Genomic DNA, 23650 nt, shown 5'->3' on the forward strand with positions numbered 1-23650 from the left:
AATGCAGGGGACACAGGTTCGATCCCTGGTCCGGAAAGATCCCACATGCCACGGAGCAACTAAGCCCATGTGGCACAACTACTGAGCCTGCTCTCTAAAGCCTGTGCGCCACAACTACTGAGCCCACCTGCCACAACTACTGAAGCCCGTGTACCTAGAGCCCGTGCTCTGCAACAAGAGAAGCCACCGCAATGAGAAGCCCACGCACCGCAATGAAGAGTAGCCCCCGCTTGCCGCAACCAGAGAAAAGACAGTGTGCAGCAACGAAGACCCAACGCAGCCAAAAATAAATAAAATAAAATAATAAAATAAATAAATTTTAAAAAAACCTGACAGCACAGAGCTATTCTCTAAGAGGAAAACTAGGAAAGTTTTACCTACTGAGTCCTTCCTTTTACTGTTAAATGTGAAAAGATAGGTTCTACTTAAAGTTTGCAGTGTTGTTTGTGAAAATACATAATGCTATTGCTAACCTCTACTAAGTTATTCTTGACCAATGAGGAAGGGCAGAAAGCTAAAGGTGACATTTTGAAGAATGAAATCAGGGAATTCCCTGGCAGTCCATTGGTTAGGACTCTGCACTTCTACTGCTGAGGGCCCGGGTTCAATCCCTGCTTGGGGAACTAAGATCCCACAAGCCAGGGGTCCCCAACCCCTAGTACCCGTCCGTGGCCTGTTAGGAAGTGGGCCGCACAGCAGGAGGTGAACAGAGGGCGAGTGAGCGAAGCTTCATCTTCATTTACAGCCGCTTCCTACTGCTCACATTAATGCCCCTTAAGCTGTTTTCTAAATGGGAGGCCTTGTCTTTGACCCCTTAGGAACCAGCAGCAAAGGTGGACAGAGAGGTATTCCATTTGGAAGACCTGGGGCATTTCTCCTCCTAGCAATCCCTATTGACTTCCTAGGGTATAACAGGCAGGCCCCAAAAAGTAGTTTGAAAATCTATTATTAAGAGCCCAGGTGAATTTAGAAGAATGTAGGAGTTATGGGAATGATAAATATAAGTGAGAAAACAGAACATATGTGGGTGGGAAAGGATTGGGAGAACAAAGAATTAACTCTAATACTGTTCACTTTTCAGCTTATACACATGACTTAGATGTTTAGCACATTCAAGCACAACCAAAAGTATAGGAGTAAAGTGCAATTAGAAATCTCAGTGATACTCACTTCTTTAGAAAATCTTGAAAGTCAGCTGGTAAGTCACTAGGGATGGTCACAGGGTACTCTTCACACTCTTGTCCTTGGCTGAGGGAGAGCAGCAGAAGGCCAAGACGCCAAACATCCCCTTTCTTCCCCGTTTTATAAGGTAGGGCACTGTCACTAAAACGAACCCGGGTTTGCTCAAACACGTCCTCCTTGCAAATGTCCGCTAGGCGCTTAGAAATGCTGTAGTCTGTAATCTTGATGGTGCCCTCCGCATCCACTAAGACATTCGATGCGCTCAGAACCTTGTGCACCACAGAATTGCTGTGCAAATAATCAAGGCCTGACAGGAGCTGAGTCGCGTACCTGCGAAGCTGATGGCCGGGGATAGGGCCCGAGTGGCTTAGGTGGGCCAAGAGGGAGACCCCATTAGTGTGCTCCACTAAAATGTCCACCACAATGGAATCGTCTTGCTCTTTGAGATTCATTGCAAAGTAGCGTACTATGTTTGGATGGCTCAATTTCACCAGTGAGTTGAATTCCGTTTCTGCCCCTTGAATCTGGTATGGAAAAAACCAGTAAGGTGATAACTGGGTTGGTAGGCATTAACTAGTGTTTCACTTTAAAAGTGAAATATTTAATAGAAAATGTACTTTCAAAGGAGAGGAGAAGGCATATGCCCTGAACTGAGTCCTCTGCTAAACCACATGGTCAACCTACAAGTTCATAAAGATGGACAAGTTTCAAAAGCAACTTCTTTTGCGATATGGCCACCAGAAAAAAGAAACATTAATTTAAAAATAAGTTTTCCTGATTATAAATATTCACTGTCAAAATTTTAAAAAGTACTAATACAAAAGAAAAGCCCCACAATTTATCTTTATGGTCACTACCCAAAGACAACTGTTAGGATTGCAGTGTCTTTACTTCCATTTTTTTTGTCATAAATACACATACATTTCCAAATACAATGCTTTACCTACTGTTTTATAACCTTTGTTTATTATGTAACACTGCAATATGCAATATTAAATGTTCTCCTTAAGCTCAGTATTATAAAGAACTATAAAATTCTCCAGTCCCCGAAAATTCAGTTGTGAAGCAGTATTTCAAAAAACTGAGAAAATGCAAATGATTGCAAATAGCAGTTATGAAGTACTCTTTAATCCTAGTTGGAGAGACAGCTATTAATGGAATAATAAGGGCTGAGAAAGGAAGTTGAGAAGCAGCTGCAAAAGTTTTGACCGTGTTGTGGAAGTTCTGAAAGAGGCAGCAGGGGCTAAGAAAACTTATGGTCTTCCACCATCCCCTCTGGTTAAACAGATTTCATAGCATTTTGGGTCATCTTTGGTGGCCAATCAAATGCAGAGCTATTTTGTTTTGTCACCGCCTTAAGCTCGAGATTAGTCGTTTTGCTCAGTGAGCCATCTTGGATGCCTACCTGCTTTTTGCACTTATCAATCTTCTCTTTTTCTTGACTGGTAAGGAATGGACCCATTTTTTTCTGCCATTGAAGAACCCACTCATACAACAAGACAAAGCTGCCAGTGGCTGTTTCCAAAGCATTGTAAACTAATTTTCCAAGCTGCTCATCACTGCCTGCACATTGAAAGAAAATATAATTAAATCTCACTGGTACATTTTCTGTGGGCATAAAAAAAAAAAGAGGGAATAGACAATCATTCATTCAACAATGGATACCATGTACTAACTGTGAAAAATGTGATTTCATGTAATACATGCTCTTTTGTAACCAATTTTTGGTATTTAACAATATACTCTGAACTCTAAAATATTAAATTTTACAAAGGGACAAGATTCGACAGTGAGATCTTAGTATCGGACTAATGTTTTCTTCTACTAGCCATTATTCACAATGTTACTTTCATAACCAGTCCACCTCTGATGACCGTGCCTGCTGGTGTGGTAGAGTAACCCTCACACAGCTATTAAATACCAACTAATGTAATAGAAGGCATTTGGAACTAGGATACTCCATCAATGCAGATGAGTGTATACAGTGAGAACAGGTTTTAGTAACTTGGATATTTGAATACATCAATGATTGTCTAAACACAAAATGTGAATATGCTCAGTAAATATAAACTGGCCAATGGCTTCAAGGGAAGGAACCAGTCGTGACAGTTTAAATTTGAAGCGTGTGAGACAGACACATTCATTTAGTGATAGGCATATGGTTTTGACCTATACCTGGGAGGGCTCAATTTTTGTAACACCAAAAATTTTCTTACAAACATCTAAATTTTTATTAAAGACTATAATAGAAAATCACCAAAAAATTGGAAGTGGAGAAAAATATCACCCACAATATCACCATTTTGTTTTATTTCTCTTCTAGCTCCCTCTACCCGTTTTTTTCCCTAATTTACCAAATCGTAGCATATATAGCAGGGTTTCTCACCCTTGACACTACTGACATTTGGGGCCAGATAATCCTTTGTTGAAGGGGGCTGACTTGTATACTGTAAGATGTTCAGCAGTATCCCTGGCCTCTATCCACAAGATGCCAGTAGCACCCCTTACCCTAGTCTTAATCATCAAAAATATCTCTAGATGTCACCTAATGTCCCCTAGGGAACAAAATCACCCCAATTGAGAACCACTGATATTCTTTTCTTTTTCTTGTATTTTTTTTCTCTTACTATATAAATAATATTGATAGTTCTCCATGATGCTACATCATCTTCATAATGAAAAGTGAAGTAACCTGTATACATAAGACAAAGTGGTCTTGGCAAAAATACTTCAGAGAAATGTGGCTGAACTAACTCACCTAGAGAAGCAGTTTTACTTCACAGAAATGCTGACCATTTAAGAGATTTTATTTAAAATAATCTGTTATGCTAGTCATAATTCCTGACATTCTCAGCTAAGGGGGAAAAAAAAACCCCTAATGTTTGAAAATGTGTCAATCAAAGGAAGCAACCTGTGGAATGTTGGATCTATGCAGCACACGCTGGAGACACATGATAGTAAACGTTTATGGGACGGAATGTGATGTGATTTACATAAAGCCTAATTAAATTCGTGAGTTATATGGCACAATGTCTTGCAATATTTATCTCCCCAACTGGGACTAAGTGGGTATTTCATAATTGCTGGTTGGGTTTTTATTTTGTATTATAGTTCTATTATTGCCACCCTCCTTTTGTCACTTTTGTGTGATGGGGAAAATAAAAAGGACAAAAGAACACACTGCAGTGAGGCTGAAGGAAAATGTTACCAAAAGAGCTCAGACTGATACTCTACTATGTGCTACCAACGATCATTTATACAGAAGCCTCTATAATGCTTTAATATATAAGGAATAATATCTAGGGAAGTTCTTGATTCCCTCTAGTTCCAACAGCTTTAAAGCAAATGTTAATTTATTGATCTTTTACAAAAACATTTCTTAGAAAATTAGGACATATTTTAAAAACTAGACCCGTCATGAGAAAACAAAATAAATAATTTACTTGGTGGTTTTATAAAAAAAAAAGTTCAGGCTGCAAATGTGTCTCCTCATGAGGGTATTAAGTAAGGTGAATCTGTCTAATGAGTACCAGTGAGACTAGGAGACAAAGGTAAGGTAATAAGCAGTTGGATTAATTTGCCTTCCTGATTTCCCCAGATTATTAAAAGTAGTGAGTTTTATGTTGCCAATTCGTGAGTCGGAAATGCCTCAGAGTCAAGGACAGTCTTAGGACCAAAGCCAAGCATCTCTATCAAGGTCTTAAACCTGCCCAAACAGTTGCTGTGTCTGAACAGGGCAGGCTCTGCGTATGTGCAGAATCCTGCATGGTCCAGGCTGCCTCAGTCAGCCAAGGTTGAGTGTCCAGATCACAGACTCTTCAGATGCTTGATTTCTTCTCCCTCCACCTGCTGCCCTCACCCCGGCAACTCCCCTTTTTATTTATACCTCCTCAAAGAGGAAGGGAAAAGATAACAAAAGAAAGCAAACTTGATACAGGTAATTTAGCTGCCTGTTAGCTCTGGTAAGAATACTCATGGGATTGAAAATTGAACTTAATTGTCAAATTCACCATATGCAAGTGATCCCTACACCAATTAGTGGCTGTATCTGTATGACTGATAAAAGATCATGTACATTTAGGGCAAAGGAAGTAGATACTGAAAACTTGATTTTAATATAAACAATTCAAATAGCAAATTGCTGAATGAGATTCACTCCAAATAGCCACCTGCTAAATAAGATGGCTAAACTGCTAAATAAAACACATAGAAAATAAAGTGGTTTTCCTGGTCTGGTACAGTATGCCAAGCAGGAAAACGCTAAGCAGGTGGACAGCAAATTAAGAAAATGAGACTTGACCATTAAAGACCATAGGCATTAGAACTCATTTTGTTACACATATTTTATCAGCAACAGATGCACAAGATGCAAAATTCTACTGATTCATAATATTTCAACCATTTTGGTTTTGAAAAGCTTGGCTAATTCTAACGATGGCAAATTTTAAATTACCTTTCTGCTAACAATATTGCCAAGAGCCTGGGTTTTTATTTCCATTTTACAGAAGGGGAAACCTGAGTGACTTCTTCTAGTCATCAGGAACAGGAGCTAGGATGACTATCGGCTTAAAGAGTCTTCCTTGGACTGCGCTGGTCTAGACGACACAGCATCTATTCTACCCCATTCCTTCATAATTAACTTTCATCATTAGAATAATTTAAATGAGTTTAGCTAGTTTACTCACCAATACATTTCCCTTTGTGCACCATGAGCTGATCAGGACTACCCATAGAGAAATATAGGATTTCACAAGAGCCAGGAGAATCTTCACTACTACACACAGAATACTGACGTTCTCGCCTTAAAAATAAATTTGGACAATGAATTTTTTTCTTTAAGATTAACACAGGAAATTCTTGCCCCTCCATTTTTTCCTGCTTACTAGCCCACTCACTGTCCAACATCTGTCTCTGCTGGGAACTGAGCTGAAGGTGCTAATGGGAAAGCTGTCCAACCCCCCACTCACCATTGAGTCTTCCCCACAGGAACTCTACAAACCCCTGCTCTACACCTGTGCTGCCCAGTATGGTAGCCACTAGCCACATGTGGCTACTTAAATTCAATTCAAACTCAATTAAATGAAAAATTCAGTTCTTCAACTGTAATAGGCACGCTTAAGTACAGGGATACCTCATTTTATTGTACTTGGCTTTACTGAACTTCAAAGATTCTGTGGCCTTTTTTTTTTTTTTTAGATTGAAGGTTTGCGGCAACCTTGCATTAAGCAAGTCTATCAGCTCCATTTTTCCAACAGCATTTGCTTACTTCATGTCTCTGTGTCACGTTGTGGTAATTCTTGCGATATTTCAAACTTTTTCATTATTATTATATTTGCTTTGGTGATCTGTGATCAGTTACTACTATGACTCACTGAAGGCTCAGATGCTGTTTAGCATTTTTCAGCAATAAAGTATTTTTAAATTAAGGTATGTACATTGTTTTTAAAAAATATAATGCAATTGCACACTTAATAGACCACAGCATAGTGTAAACATGACTTTTATATGCACTGGGAAACCAAAAATTCATGTGACTCGCTTTATTGTGGTGGTCTGTTCCCACAACATCTCTGAGGTATGTTTGTACTCAGCCCCAAGTGGCTAGTGGCTACCATATTGGGCAGCATTGATCGAGAACATTTCCATCATCACAGAAGTTCTACAGCAGTGAGTTAGCTCTATTCCATATTGACCCCACATCTTGTGCACACACACATCTGGAGAAAGCTGCAAAATGGCGGGCTTGGAGCACTACAAATTCCTGATCACCAACTGGGTTTCCCACTATTAAATGCTCATTCATTCTCTTTCTGGTCTCTGCTATTCCCCTTCACGACTTCTTCAAAACACTCAAAGCCCAACCCCTCTTCTTCTCTTTCCCTTTTTCTACTTTTTTTTCTGAGTGGGAAGCAATAGCTGGGAAGCTAGATTATAATGCAAATATAACGAGTAAATCGGGAGAGCTCTGCAGGGATGAGGCAAGGGAGAGAGCTCCTGATGGTCAGGACTGGACACTTGGAAGAAATGCTTTGATCTCTAGGAAGCAGCCCTCTCACTCTGAGCGTGATATTGACCTCCACTTTCACTGAGAACATGAAGAAATGAGCAGTGAAGCCCACATTTTCTTTGGGTCCACCTAGAAAGTTACTTGGCATCTGCCCCATTTTTTCTTTTTCCCAGACTGTGAGGAAGGACAGCTGCCCTGTCCTCAGTTCCATCCCTACAGTCTCCTCTGGGATCCTGCTCCATCAGTTAGTCCCTCTCTCCTGTATGTTCAGTCTGTTCCTCTATATCGGCTCCTTCCCTCAGCCTATATATCTTTCCCATGTCCATTCTACTCTCCCTCAATCCCATGTCCCACCTTGTTTTTCATTTTCAAACTTCTACACTTGCTGTCCCTATGTCTGCCCCTTCTATTTACTCTTCATGGCACTGCGAAGTCAATAAAGCTGCCACCTCCCTCCTACCCACTTTCGATCTGATTTTTCCCCTTGGTTCTTTTTTTGGGGGGGTTGGTGGCATAGTCATCCATTCTGTCTCACTAGTCAAAAATGTGCATGTCTCCCTGAGCTCCTAGATCTCCTGCATCTAACTGATCCCCAAGTATCAGCCTCTCTTCTCCAATTCTCCTGCCCTGTTCAGGACGTCACCAAATTTCTCCTGGATACAAGAAATACCCCATTATTAACTGGTCTCATCACCTTCAATCCTATACATCTTCCCCCACAACACCCACCCATACTGCTGACAAGACCTGTTATGACTTGAGTCTCTCATACCACATGTGTGTCCACAAATTCCAAATACCAGGGTTTGACTAATACACTGTAGCTCTGTTTAAATTTTGACTTCTCAAGTTATTTGTGCAACCCTGGGCATACTGAAATTTATAGAGAAAAGGATAAGAGTGAGGGTTTAAAATGATGTGCTAGACTTATTAACATATAATAAATGATCCAGAAGCACCTCTACATGAGCTTTGCCCCCTCCAACAGATGGTGCTAATAGTCATTTTAGTCTAACTCCTCTATGTTCTTTAGTTTACAGTGTGTAAATGCTTGATTTTAAGGTGTTTTAGACTATTCATCACCCCATCATGACTGTTAAGTACAAACCCAATGAGAATGTTAAGAGTTCTAGTAAGAAAAGATGTATCATTAGGATTGAAAAAAAACCCAGAGATCATTTTAAAAGTGAAAGTGTCAAGAAAAGGACAAATGTGGTACATGCCACATGGGATAGATTGACAGCAGGAACAATTCTGAAGGATAAAAAGTAAATCACAGAGAGTTTGAAGAGAAGGAACAAGGAAGTCCAATGTCACTGACGTCTCCTATTTTCACCCAAAAATGTGTACGTATTGGAGGCTCATACTGTCTACTTTGGACTCATCAGAATTGGGTTCAGAACAACCTTCTGGAACCTAATCCATTAATGAGTAAAACAGCTCCTAAACTCCAGCAGAAATAGCCATCCCAATGCAAGCAAATGGTATTTAGAAGCAATTAACACTGGTGCCATTGCCAATGATTTTTTTTTTTTTTTTTTTGCCGTACTATTGTTGCCTCTCCCGTTGCAGAGCACAGGCTCCAGACGCGCAGGCTCAGCGCCCATGGCTCACGGGCCCAGCCACTCTGTGGCATGTGGGATATTCCCGGACCGGGGCACGAACCCGTGTCCCCTGCATCGACAGGCAGACTCTCAACCACTGCGCCACCAGGGAAGCCCTGATTTTTTTTTTTTTAAGATTTATTTATTATTTATTTTTGGCTGTGTCGGGTCTTAGTTGCGGCACACGGGGTTTTTCGTTGTGGCACATGGGCTCTCTAGTTGAGGTGTGCGGGCTCAGTAGCTGTGGTGTGTGGGCTTAGCTGCCCCGCAGCATGTGGGATCTTAGTTCCCTAACCAGGGATGGAACCCGCATCCCCTGCATTGGAAGGTGGATTCTTTACCACTGGACTACCAGGGAAGTCCTGTCATTGCCAATGATTAATTCTAGATTATGGAATGTTCATAGGGGTTTGCAATATCATTAGAAATATCACCCATGTTATCAGTTTTTCCCAGTAGCTGTGGCAGTACACAGGATAAAGGGTGTTTTAAACAAAATTGCCAAATAACATTAACTGGGTTTTATAAAGAACAGATAATTAGACAGAGTTCAATTTTAGAAGACTAAATTAGGCATCTAGGACCTTGATACCTCAAATAAGAAGAAAACATGATTTTTTAAAAAGCCAAGTAGCAAGAAAAGAGGCGGCAATTTGTCCACTAGGGACTTGAGAATCAGACTCCCACCCAAAAGACTGCTCTGCCAATATGGTCAATGGTGTAGATGGTTGGGATGGGATGGAAAAAGGGAGATCTCATATGAGACATAGGGGGCTAGGGTAGTCTCACCTGCCTGCCTAACTCACCAAGATGCCACAGAAAACTCTAGCTCTTGGTCCCCCAATTTGAAACTCCAGGCAGCTAGCTCTGTGGACATAAAGTTAGTAAGAATTGCTGACATTGCTTAATTTGAAGTGAACCAGTCTATGCCTCCATGGAGCCAACTGGAGAGACTGTGAACAATGGAGGCTCACAAGTGTGGAGAGATGTATCAAGGATTCCCTCTTCTCCTACCCACATCCTTAATACTTCAGTGGTTCCCCAGCCCATGTCTTATACTTAGGAGACAGGCTGGGACCTGGTACCCTTTGCTGTAGTGCTTTCACCTGGACAAACATCTCCTAGAGCAACGGAATACAAAGAAACTATAAGGGACTAAAAATAACTGCGTGCATGCCTGGTTGGGGCAAATTATGAACAACAAAATACAAAAAGACCAAAAACCCAACTGCCACTTCTGAGGTGTTGGGAGCAAAGCAGGTTACTGAGCATGCACCCTGCACACAGCACCACCAAGGGGGTGGGGCCGACCACCCAAGTCACCCCTCCGGCCCGACCCAGGGGTCTGCCCCTACCCTCACCCTATTTAAGGCACCAGCTTGCCCCCCCCACCTCAGAGAGAGAGCAAGGGCACCTGTTATTTGTTTTTGCTCCCATGTGCTACAGCACGAGTCCCAGTAAAGTCTTGCCTGAATTTCTCATCTGGCCTCTTATCAATTTCTATTGATTAAAGAGTCCAAGAACCCAGCTGGGTAACACTTATACCCTTAATTATCTCTTCTCCTAAGGAGGAATAGCCAGCAGTTACCACACCTGGTGTCAAAATCAGGAAAACAAACTACGAGACAACCTGATGCTGTTTCCTAGTGAAAATGGGTGATGTAGCCTAGATTCTGGGCTACACTTTAGTAACCTGCACAGAAGGCAAGTCTGAAACTGTGAAAATAATTCTCTACCATGAACTACTTTATAGAATTATTTTTCTTTTTCTGCTTCTCCTAAAAAGTTCAAAGTGCCCATTTATGAGATACAACATCCCTGGGAAGAAGGCAGGAGAGAACTATGTCTGCACTTTACAAAAGACAGCTTGACACTGAATGGTTAGTTTAAACTGACACTTTAAAATGGTTAGTTTTATATTATCTGAATTTTACCTCAATTTGAAAAAAAATAAAAGGTAAATCCTTCAAGGGGGAAAAAAGACAACCTTAAGGACACAGAAAATAAAGCTGTTCAACAAAGACAAAAACACATCCATGAAAAGCTGGGCCAAGGGGCCAGGCCCTTGAGTATCAGGCCTTTAAGCTCTTTCCACTAGAGAGTGGTTTTCTGTTCTCTTTCTCTTGTTTTACGCAGTGGAAACCTTTCATTAAATAAAGCCTTACTGATTTTTGATATGCCCACATAAAAAGAAAAGCTGAGTCACCCTGGTTGAAGAGGCTGCAGACCCTACAAGTGCCAAAAGGACAGTCTGTCCCTTTCTATCATCCTTCCTGACTCCCTCCCTCCCTTCATCAGACGTTTACTGAGCACCTACTCTGTCTCTCCTAGGCACTGTTCCAGGCCCTGAGGGGAACACAGATGAGGTCCTTGCTCACATGAACTTGACATTGTCATGAAAGGAGAAAGACAATAAAAAAGCAAACAAATGTATATGAAGTTCAGTTAGCAGTAACTGCTATGGAGAAACTTAAAACAGGGAACTGGAGAACAAGTGACTAAGCAGGGGAGCAGGGTGGAGGTGGTGCTCAGGGAAGGCGTCTGAGGTCACTTGTGAGCGGGGAACTGAAAGATAAGGAGTCGGCCATGCAAAGTGCCCCAGGGAGAGCGTAGCAGGCAGAGTGACTGGCAGAGGCCCTGAGATGGGAAGGAGCTTGGTGTGCGTGAAGGACTGGAAGATGAGCGTGGCTGCCGTGCAGAGGCTAAGGGAGGGGGAGAGTAGTATGAAGCGTGATGTGCAAACTGTTCCTCTACTGTTGCTCTCCTGTTCTCCATTCTCCACTGGCAGCCAGGAAGAACTTCACTCAGCATGGATCAGATGGTATCTTATTCCTCGATAAAACCCCGAATGGCTGCTCATTACACCTAAACTCCTGACCCGACCAACAGAGCCCTCCGTGACACACCCCTGCCGCCCCCTTGAACCACTGTCTCCATGCCCACTCATTCTAGCCACGCTGCCCTGTTTGATGAGCTCTGGGCAGCACAAGGCCAAGCTGGCTTCGGGTCTTCTGCACCGGCTGTTCTTTACCTGAACAGCTGGCTCCGTTCCATCATCCAGATCCGGTATCTGTGCCCCCCCAGTCGAAAGCCACCGTCCTTCTGTCACTCAGGATCCAATCCTTGGGCTCCTTCCTCCAAACACCCAATCTAAAGTAGCCATCCAGTCTTTCTTCAAGACAGCCTATTTAGGGCTTCCCTGGTGGCGCAGTGGTTGCGAGTCCGCCTGCCGATGCAGGGGATGTGGGTTCGTGCCCCGGTCTGGGAAGATCCCACGTGCCGCGGAGCGGCTGGGCCCGTGAGCCATGGCCGCTGGGCCTGCGCGTCCGGAGCCTGTGCTCCGCAACGGGAGAGGCCACAGCGGTGAGAGGCCCGCGTACCGCAAAAAAAAAAAAAAAAAAAAAAAAAAAAGACAGCCTATTTAAGTTCTCTGCAGAGCGCTAGTCACTATCTGACATTTTCTTGCTTGCTTGTGGACAGTCTCCTCCAACTAGAATATAAGCTCCATGAAACCAGCGTCCTTCTTGATCTTGTTTATTGAATCCCCAGGACTCAGAACAGTGTCTGACCTTTAGTAAGGGCTCATTAAGTATCTGGTTCTAGATTGTATTGTTTTTAGTCACAGCCAATTCGAATAATGCCTGCTGACAACAGTGATGACAAGGCCATCTCTACTAACTCTATCAAATGTATCTACTAACTGAAAGAATAAAATGCAACACTCTGGTTATTTCCTTTGGCTTTCCAACTCAAAGACTAGTGAATAGCAAGGAAGAAAAAGAATCATGAGTATGCCATGAGGTACTTCAGTATATCAAAGACTTTTTATGTCTTAACTGAAGAAGCATGTAAACTATGTTTTAAGAAAGATTCATTCTTTTCTAGTCGGTAGCCAACATAGTGCCAGAGTTCATGCAGGTTTGTACAACAACGTTGGCAAACAATACATAAAAATGATTACTTCTTGGATGCTCATGGAATGTCACATTCTATCCAAGACATACAAATGGCCCTCTACAAGCACTACATGAAAAGTTCTACCTACGTCAAGGAGGGAGAGAAGTTCCCATCCTTCCTTGAATAAACTTGCTAATAATCTCTAATCTCAAAAGCCAAGTCTAATCTTGGACCCACTGTTTACAGTTAGCCGCAAAAATGGAAATGTTTAAACTAAAAAAAATTGTTTTTTATACATCCTTACTCATGGCATTGATTTATTTCCACTGTTTCTAACACAGTAGGAATCTGTCAATTATTTCCTACTGAAATACTCTGACAACTTCAAACTATGTTGCCTAATGGAAGCCCAGGTGCAAAAATAATCTAAATTGGTGCAAGGAGTTATAACCTTAACAAGGAATTGTTACCAGAAACTGCATTCAGGAAAAGACTTAGTTCACCTTAACAGTAGGTGGTTAAATGTTAATATCAAAATGATTTCTGAGCTGATTTTTTTAAAGTAGATAATTAGGGAAAGAACTGAAATGATTCCTTCATATAAACAAACTGTAACCCAAAAGATTATATAAGCTTTTAGTTTGGTACCTAAAATGTTTCTTTTTATAGAAGAAAATGTTGGTTTTAAATGCTGCTTAGATTCTCACAAGAGATAGTTTAAACACATAAAGAAGCTGAATTATAATACCTATACTACTTAATCACCCACCTACTCACAAATGGATTCTGTACTAAAATTCCTTTCTGGTCCACAGGGGGTCACAGCAAACAGACAGGGAAGTCTCAATTCTTTAGTGGAAAAGGATGTGGAGGAAGAGATAGTATCTTTCATATCATCTCTGGTGACAGGGAAAAACCCAGGAGCCCACCTGCAGTAACAGGGAAGCCCAGTGTCCTCAGTAGCAACTGGGAGAGGAGCCCTGACAGCAAACTGGGACTCCCGTCCTCATGCAAAGGATCTCCCACACCCGTGCCCATTTTGGAGTATTCCCCACATCTGTGGTGGGACCTAGGGAGTTACAGACTGAAAACACACACAGTGTGAAATCTGACTGGATGATGATTCTGACAGAGAAAAGTTTTTAAATCACTTACTAAATAATTAGATCATTAAAAGTCAGATCAAACTGCACTGGAGGCAAAACTGTGAAGTGTTGTAACAGTTATAAAAGGGAATGAACCCTAAAACTGGTTTCATGAAAGATACTTGGAAAGTGTTAAATGAAAATTTCATTTCATATTGCTAACTAATATATTAAGATATACAGGCGCTGCAAAAGTTACTAAAACTATCATGTGACAATTCCACCAAATTTCGCTACAAGTTGTTTTAATTCTTCTACATCTTTCATCCTTCCAGATCAGAAACCTCAGGGACTTACCTAGACCTTCCAGAGGAGTTGGTCCGATGTTTACCATTTCCTATAAAGTCAGGAGAGCCTCCATGTAGAATGGCAGCTGTTCTGTGTCCTCCTGGGTCTTTCCTAGAGGTATGATCTTGGTTTGACAAACTAGCTATTTCTAAACGTTCCTTAAAAAAAGAAAAGTAAAACCTACTTTAGATATAAGTCATAGTGGAAGACAATCATGGTACATAATTATAAATATGTAGAGAATGCAAATCTTATTTAAGCTGAATGTTTTCAAGTGTAATAAAGTTGAACTCAACTTTTAAAAGTTTAATGTCCAAATATGTACTGGTTCAAGAACTGAAGGCCAGGTTACCTTTTCAAGAGAATGTGAGTTTTATAAACGAAAATGCTTAGAATCGTGGAATATACATGAAAAGTTAGGGAGAAGAGCAAGAGATGAACAGAAGGAGGCATTAAAAGAGAGAGCAGATTCAATATCCTGTAATAAACCATAATGGAAAAGAAAAAAATGTTCTAGTACTGTTTGCTGAAAAGGCTATCCTTTCTCCAGAATTATCTTTGTACCTTAGTCAAAAAATCAGTTATATATACATGGGGTGGAGGGGGTCTATGTTTGGATTATGTCTTCTGTCTATTGACAGAATTAGTATTGTTCTGTTATCTATCTTGACTCCAATATTAAACTATTTTGAACACTGTAAAAAACAAACAAACAAACAAGGAGAGAGGAGAGTGAGTGACAGGAAGGCAGATCAGATGTAAGACAGGAGAGTTGGTGGGAACAGTAATATCACCTTAAATTTGTATACAGCTTTGTACGTTCACAAAGGGCAGTACATTTATCTGTGGGAATAATTACATAAGACAGAAAGGAAGGCATCTGTGCCATCTTAAGGGGTGAGGAAAATGAGCCTCGGACAGTGTCATCTGTCAAGGTCGCAGAGCCAGGCAGTAAAAAAGCCAAAGCTTTCAGCCAGGTGCTGCTTACCTGCACATCAGTGCCTCCACCCACTGCACCTCATTGCTTCCCTTAAGTTTAATGCTGTATTTCTCTAAAAGACAATGAGCAAAATTGTCTCTGGATTTCTCCAAACATGTGTAGCTGGTTTTTGATTGAGTTGGACTCAGGAAAAATATAGGAAAAAGGACTTTATCCTTTTCCACCCCTGCTTTTTAAACCAGCTCTGTTGAATCCTTCTTTTCCATCACTGAATGAAATCTCAGGGAGATCCATGCGGTTTCCATTCACTCTTCTGTATGAACAAATAGTTTTGTTTTCCAAGTATTAATAATTCCAGTCTGGGTTGATTATCAAAACTTCAATCTCCTCTCTCCTTCAACTCTTCTGATAAACTACTGTAGTTACGTAAGCCTAAGTCATCTACAGGTAACATACAACTCTAAATTTTGCTACTTATTTGGAGAATCTAAAATATATAATGAATGATATTTGGGGGACTTTTTAGTGCTTCATTTTAAGCTTTACTACTGATACTAACAAAGGAGGGGAAAAAGAATAATGCAGGAAAAAGAATAATGAAGAATGAAGGACACGGGTCCTGACTTCTCAGATATTCAAACATTATAAAGATACAATAATTCAAATATCATCAATGGAAATAAAAAGATTTTATGTTTAGCAAAACGTAAACTATTTGAGTATGGCAGAATTGCTAGAGTACCTGCTTAGCCATTTCTTTCCTTTTTTTCTCTTCTTTTATCTCTTCTTTCCTTCTCTGAATCTCATGAAGGATTTCACGTTGCTGAAATAAATCATACTGCCATCAAATGCTGATCTCTGAAACCCATACAACATACGAATTCTGAAATCACAAAAAATCTTTTGAATTTCAGTAATTCAAGCTCTCATCTCCTAAGAGATCTGAATATCTAGAGCCTTAGTACAAACTGTAGTTACATCAGTTTTATCAGAGTTCTTAGGCTTCCTACTTAAATGGGTGTGAAGACTGTGTGGGGAGGGACACGTACTCCCCATTTCTATGTGGAGGGACTTTAACTGCAGCAACACCATGGGCTGCTCACTTCTCCCCACACTTGACTGAGCCCCTCCTCTTTGATACCTGCCTGTCTGCAGAGAACATGCACTTGCGCCGACTGTCGGCCAGGCCGCTGGGTGGAGGTGGGCTGAGCTGGGTGCACACCCACAAGCCACAGACCTTCAGGTGCATTCCCCAATCAGTTTTCTCAGTATTAAAAGTGGCATTTTGATCTCCATCCATTTGACTCATGTAGCTATTACTCAAATGATTCTGAATTTAGGTAGAGAAAAATAGTGTTTTTTATGAGCTGCCTAAAATTCCAGGTTATAAATATCAAAACCACTGAGAAACTCACCAAAAACTATTACAGCAATAATATAAAGCATACCCAAAACTTACAGGTAGTTATAGTAGGACACCAAAACAAGTCTGTTAAATATCTTTATCTTCTAGTAAAAATGTGTCTGCCTAAGAACAATGACAACAATAAGGAACTTTAAACCCTAAATGGTAGCTAGGCTACGCAATTAAATAGGAGATAAGCAGTAACAAAATGAATGGAACCAGGATTTCCCTGGTGGTCCAGTGGTTAAGACTCCGTGCTCCCAGTGCAGGGGGCCCAGGTTCGATCCCTAGTCAGGGAACTAGATCCCGCATGCTGCAACCAAAAAAAAGAACAAAAACAAAAAGAAAATCCCTCATGCCGCAGCTAAAACCTGGCACAGCCAAATAAATAAATATTGAGAAAAAAATGAACGGAACTCACAAAGACAGTGTTAACATAAGTAAAGGATAAACAAAACGAAGCAGGAATAAAGAACCAGGAATAAGAACCTAAGAAAAGCAGGAAGAACAAAACCCTACAAGTAATTGCAACACCTAAGGGAAGAAAACTAAAAAGCCTCACTGAGAGATAAAAATAAATGGAAAAACATTCCTGGATAGGAAGTCTGAATACTGTCATAATGTTAATTCTTCCTAAATGAATACATAAGTTTAGTGCAATTTTACTCAAAATCCCACAGGCTTTGTTTTGTTTTGATTTTGAGAAAGCAATCCTATAACTTATCTGTGAGAATAGCCAACGGGAAAAAAAAAAGAAGAATGAAGGATGAAGGGACAGGGGTCCTGACTTAGACAGTCAAATGTTATAAAGATACAATCACTCAAAGAGTGTGGCAGAGACTCAAGAAAAAAACATGAATTGAACAAAAGAGATAATTCACAAGTAGAACTTAGTATAAATGAGTAGGTAAAATACACTTTAAAGGAATTATTACAAATCACTTAAGAATGAATGATTACTTAATAAATGTGTTAGGAAAATGACTGGGAAAAAAAAAGAAAAACTCAGACCCTCATTTTTACAACCCACACCAAAATAAGTTCTAGATAAATTTATTAAAAGACTAAATAGAAGGAAAAAAACCCTCAAAAATCAGGAAGGAAATTTAGATACATGTATTAACTTTGATTAAAGGATTTTAAAAATAATACAGCAGTATACATCCGTATGCAAATAAAGAAAAAGTACAAATGGTTAGTGAACAAAAAAAACGTTCAGTCTCTGGCTTTGGCTACTCATTTGGGCATGAGATACTTGTCCCACGGAGGGAAGAAGATAATAGCCTCTGAACTCCTGCACAGCTTTACAAGCACAGAAAGAGCACCAGAAGTTTGGTTAAGCCGACTTCCTTTTTCTTTTATTTAAAAACCTGGACTAAGGGTTCTAGGGGTAGCATTGATATTTGTTGGGAGGGAATCACTCATAGTATTTATTTCTTGGTTACTCTTTGGGCCTCCTTTCACATGAATCCATGGTTCTTGGATCAAATGCTGAGCAAAACTTAAAGAAATACCAATAAGTGAGTAGGTAGAGACGGAGAAAAACCTATAGGAGCTCACAGTCCTCTGGGCCGGACACCGCGGCGATAAGGGTCTCACCTCCTCTTCCTCTTTCCGCTTGGCCTCTAACTGCCTCCGTTGCTCCTCCTGAGCCCGCCTTTCCAGCATTTCTTCATGAAAAGACTTGGGAGGGGGCTTGTTGTGCTCGCAGAGGAATGACTGCACATGGTAAGCCAGTTCAAATATCATCACCTAAACACATGGATGGAAATCAACCACAAATGGTCAAGTGACGCAAAGCAGGGCCCCAAGGTAAGACTACAGAAAAACATGCAGGCCATCCGAGACCCACTCACAATGGTGATATTCATTTTGATGTGACACGTTCTAAATTAGGTCTAGGATGCAACCACAGGAGGAAAAAGCTTTTAGAGCACTCACCTCATTGTGTTGCCATCAAGAAAAATCACTATCTAGATAAATAAAAAGCTTCACTTTTCTTTTGCAATCCTATTCAATTTATTAGCATTTTCTGTATAATAAATCCAATAAAATATTTTTCTGTATAAATAAATCTGGTAAAATATTTAAGACTGCATAAAAGTAAAGACTACCTTCCCAGCTAGAAAACCTGCCTACATAATGACAGTTGAGCAGAGAATAATCATTGCTAACATGAGAGCTTTCATCTATCCATACAGCATACTGAAAACATCCTACTGGGGTACAGAAGCAAACGCTTAAAGGCCTCACTCTCTCCCTGCTAGTAATGGGCCAGAAGGAGGCTAATTAATACTTAGAAAGCATTTCATTTCCACTTAGGGAAGCATTCACAGTATCAGAAGGAAAAAGGCCCCCTTCTCAGACATCCTATGTGAATGTAGGAAGCCACTTTCCCCAACCCCTAAATCATAAACCATAGCTTGGTTGGTAAATCAACAGAGCAAGGGTTTCTGGGACCCCACACTGACCAACTATTCCAACCCCAAAGAGGTCAAGAGTGCCAAGCTCCTTCTGCAGATGAGGACCACCACTCTGAAATTTCATTTTCCTCAATTACAATGAAGCAGATTAAAATTTATTGTTTCTAAAAGGACTTAGGGTGGTAAAAGGTAACAGAATTCACTGTACACATGAATATATAGTTTGCCTGGTGTTCACCTTTCTCTCGGGGAGAAACCACAGCTATTGTTGGGGGAAGCTGTATTTTTTATTGTACTAGAAGCTGTGGCTTTCACTGGATATACTTCTATTTACAGTTGAGAAACACTAGTCTAGAGTCTAAGAGGCAAAATATTCTGTGAAAAGCTCTTTTAAGGAAAGCTGGTTAAAGAAGGCAGTTTCCATCACATCAAAGAGAAACCATTTCTACACCAGAAAGGAGCCAGGAGCCAAGCAGTGGAGGGTTTTTCTTTTGCTAATCTATTTAATTTACTAGCATTTTCTGTATAAATCTGATAAAACATACAAGACTGGATGTAAATAAGAGCTAGTCTCCAAACTGGCTATTGTCCCCTTCTCCCCCACATCTACACAGTCCATCGTCTTGCTTCTCTCAGCCTCTGCTCACATGTCACCTGGTGGGGCCTCTCCTGACCTCCTTATTTACAACAGCCGCTCTGCCTCACCTCGTGGTACGCATCTGTATCAGTCAGGGTTCTCCCGAGAGACAGAACCAAATAGAAGGGGTATGTGTCCACATATATATACGGTATAGTATCTGCACATAACCTATGCGCATCCTCCCACAGTATACTTTAAATCATCTCTAGATTACTTACAATACCTAGAAAACACTATGTAAATCGTTGTAAATACTATGTAAATGCTATGTAAACAGTTGTTGGCATGCAGCAAATTCAAGTTCTGCTTTTTGGAACTTCCTGGATTGTTTTTCTGAATACTTTCCATCTATGGTTGCCTGAATACACAAATGCAGTATCCATAGATATGGAGAGTCGACTGTGTATGTCGAAAGAGAGAGAGAGAGAGAGAGAGCAAGAGAGAGAGAGAGAAAGAGAGAGAGAGAAGGAAGGAGGGAGAGGGAAAAATTGACTGAGATTGATTTTAAGGAATTGGTTCATGTGATTATAGATGCTGGTTAAGTCCAAATTCTGCAGGGTAGGCCAGCAGGCTGGTGACCCAGGGCAGAGTTGATGTTGCAGTTCAAGTCCCAAGGGCATCTCCTGGCAATTCCTTCTTCCAGGGAGGCCAGTCTTCTTTTAAAGTCCTCAACTGACTGGGTGAGGCCCCCCCACCTTATGGAGAGTAAGCTGCTTAACTCAAAGTATACTGATTTAAATGTTAATTTCATCTAAAAAATACCTTCACAGAAACATATAGAATAATGTTTGGCCAAATATCCAGGTACCATGGCCTAGCCAACAGACACATAAAATTAACCATCACAACTTCTATTAGAATGGATAAAATAGAAAACTGACAACATCAAATGCTGACACGGATGTGGAGAAACTGGATCACTCACATATTGCTGATGGTAATGTAAAGTGGTCAGCTAAGGTGGAAAATTTGGGCAGTTTCTTAAAAAACTGAACACACAGTACCATACACCCACAACTGCACTCCTGAGCATTTATTTCAGAGAAATGAACTTATGTTCACACCAAAAGCTGTACATAAATGTTTACAGCAGCTTTATTTTTAACTAATTAGTTAATTTATTTATTTTTGGCTGTGTTGGGCCTTCGTTTCTGTGCGAGGGCTCTCTCTAGTTGCAGCAAGCGGGGGCCACTCTTCATCGCGGTGCGCGGGCCTCTCACTGTCGTGGCCTTTCTGGTTGCAGAGCACAAGCTCCAGACGCGCAGGCTCAGTAGTTGTGGCTCATGGGCCCAGTTGCTCCGCGGCATGTGGGATCTTCCCAGACCAGGGCTCGAACCCGTGTCCCCTGCATTGGCGGGCAGATTCTCAACCACTGGCCACCAGGGAAGCCCAGCAGCTCTATTTTTAATAGCCCCAAACTGGAAATAATTCAGCGGTCTTTCACCTGGTGGATGGCTAAACAAACAGTGGTGCACCTATAAGATGCACTCAGCAATAAAAAGTAACAACTATTGATACATCTGACAGTCTGATGAGTCTCCACAGAATCATGCTGAAGTGGTGGGGGGAAGGGGAGTATATCCCAAAGGTCACATACTGTGACTCTACTTATATAACATCCTTGAAATGAGACAATTATGGAAATGGAGAACAGATTAGTGGTTGTCAGGTATCAAGGAGGGCATGGGGGTGTGAGGAAGTGGCAGCATGAGGGAGCTTGTGGTGAATAGTTGTTTATGGAAATGGAGAACAGATTAGTGGTTGTCAGGTATCAAGGAGGGCATGGGGGTGTGAGGAAGTGGCAGCATGAGGGAGCTTGTGGTGATGAAACTATTCTGTATCTTGACTGTATCAATGTCAATGTCCTGGTTATGATATTACACTCAGTTCTGCAAAAATGTTACCATTGGGGCAAACTGAGTAAAGGGTACTTGGGCTCTGCTGGTATTATTTCTTACAATTGCATGTGAATCTATAATTATCTCAAAATAAAAAGTATAATTTACAATAAAGCCAAAAAAGGCAGGGGGGTGGGGGGACAACAAAAGCAGAAATAAACAAGTGGGACTACATCAAATTTAAAAGTTTCTGCACAGCAAAGGAAACCATCAACAAATGAAAAGGTAACCTACAGAATGGGAGAAGATATTTGCAAATCATATATCTGATAAGGAGTCAATATTTAAATACATAAAGAACTCACACAACTCAGTAGCAAAAAAAAGAAACCAAACAATCTGGGACTTCCCTGGTGGTGCAGTGGTTAAGAGTCCACCTGCCAGTGCAGGGGACACGGGTTCGATCCCTGGTCCGGGAAGATCCCACATGCCATGGAGCAACTAAGCCCGTGTGCCACAACTACTGAGCCTGCACTCTAGAGCCCGCAAGCCACAACTACTGAGCCCTCATGCCACAACTACTGAGCCTGCGCTCTAGAGCCCATGAGACACAACTACTGAAGCCCGCGTGCCTAGAGCCCACACCCCGCAACAAGAGAAGCCACCACAGTGAGAAGCCCGAGCACCGCAAAGAGTAGCCCCCACTTGCCGCGACTAGAGAAAGCCCGCGTGCAGCAACAAAGGCCCAGCACAGCCAAAAAGAAACAAAAAAACCAAAACAATAACCCCCCCCAAAACTCGCAAACAATCCAATTAAAAAACGGGCAGAGGAACACAACAGACATTTTTCCAAAGAAGACATACAAATGGCCAATAGGCACATGAAAAGATACTCGACATCACTAATCATCAGGGAAATGCAAATCAAAACCACAATGTGTTATCACCTCACAGCTATTAAAATGGCTATCATCAAAAAGACAGCAAATAACAAGTGCTGGTGAGGATGTAGAGAAAGGAACCCAGGTATACTCTTTGTGAGAACGTAAAATGGTGCAGCCACTATGGAAAACAGTATGTAGGTTCCTCAAAAACTTAAAAATAGAACTACCATATGATCCAGCAATCCCACTTCTGATTATATATTCAAAGGAAATGAAAACAAAGGATCTTGAAGAGATATCTGTACTCCCATGTTACTGCAGCATAATTCATGATAGCCAAGCTAGGGAAACAACCTAAGTGTCAACAAATAAGTGAATAAAGAAGATGTGATACACACACACACCAGAATATTGTTGAGCCATGAAAAAGGGCATCCTCCTGTTTGCAAGACACAGATGGACCTTGAGGCATTATATTAAGTGAAACAAGTCAGACAAAGACAAATACTGCATGATATCACTTACAGGTGGAATATAAAAAAGCTGAACTCACAGAAACAAAGACTAAAAGTGCTGTTGTTTTAAGCTGCTACATTTTAGGAAAATTTGTTAGACAGTAATAGATAACTGAATTTGGACAGAACCGAATGCTGAACACTGCCTTACTTGAACTTATAAATAATACTAAAGTATTTATACATAATTATTAGTTTTTCAAAGTAGAACAGCTTTGTGGTATTTGTTGTCTGCACGGCCTAGGGGCCAGAGGTAGTAAATAGAGTGTTAGGGACCCCTAACTTTCAATTTTGGCTCAAGTTCCAAGAAAACATGTACTCTTGAGATATAATTCAGTAGTTTGATATTTTGGTTTTTCTACCTGTAAGACAGCATTGACATGCATTAATTCATTTGTTAAATTTAAAAAGTATTAAACTAATATAAATAGAATAAAATATAATAACTTAAAAAAAAAAGAAACAGAGACTAGAATGGTGGTTCCCAGGGGCCGGAGGTGAGGGGGTGGGAGAAAAGGGGAGATATGTTGGTCAAAGACTACAAACTTCCAGTTATAAGATAAATAAGTTCTGGGGATCTAATGTACAGCATAGAGATTATAGTTAAGAATACTGCATTGTAAAAATAAAACAAAATACAGCAAAAAAATTTTCAAAAAAATCACAAATCATGAATCCAAGAAATCAGAGGATTCTGTAGCTGAATTTTCAATATAACTCCATATTATTTTTCAGCTAGACATTAGACTACACTAGAATTGACTTAAACACAAAGAACTTTGGAATAATTCCCAAGGCCTATTTTTTTGTCCAGACTGTGCTACAATCACTTTCTTTCTTTTTTTTTTAACACCTTTATTGGAGTATAATTGCTTTACAACG

General features: G+C 40.7%; 1 protein-coding gene across 2 annotated transcripts in view; it reads right to left on the reverse strand.

Moving 5' to 3' along the window:
- EIF2AK4 (eukaryotic translation initiation factor 2 alpha kinase 4) overlaps positions 1-23650 on the reverse strand; it is a 111708-nt gene that overhangs the window by 71573 nt on the left and 16485 nt on the right. The window contains exons 4-9 of one of the 2 annotated variants that reach the window (XM_079699863.1): positions 18068-18220; positions 15806-15886; positions 14133-14281; positions 5864-5983; positions 2588-2741; positions 1171-1706 (exon numbers count right to left, since the gene is read on the reverse strand). In XM_079699863.1, coding sequence (XP_079555989.1) covers positions 1171-1706; positions 2588-2741; positions 5864-5983; positions 14133-14281; positions 15806-15886; positions 18068-18220 — 1193 coding nt within the window. Of the gene's footprint in view, positions 1-1170; positions 1707-2587; positions 2742-5863; positions 5984-14132; positions 14282-15805; positions 15887-18028; positions 18221-23650 lie in introns of both variants that reach the window. The other variant, XM_079699862.1, reaches the window with a different exon arrangement.

The sequence above is a fragment of the Hyperoodon ampullatus genome, assembly GCF_949752795.1.
Source record: "Hyperoodon ampullatus genome assembly, chromosome: 3".
Taxonomy (NCBI): Eukaryota; Metazoa; Chordata; class Mammalia; order Artiodactyla; family Ziphiidae; genus Hyperoodon; species Hyperoodon ampullatus.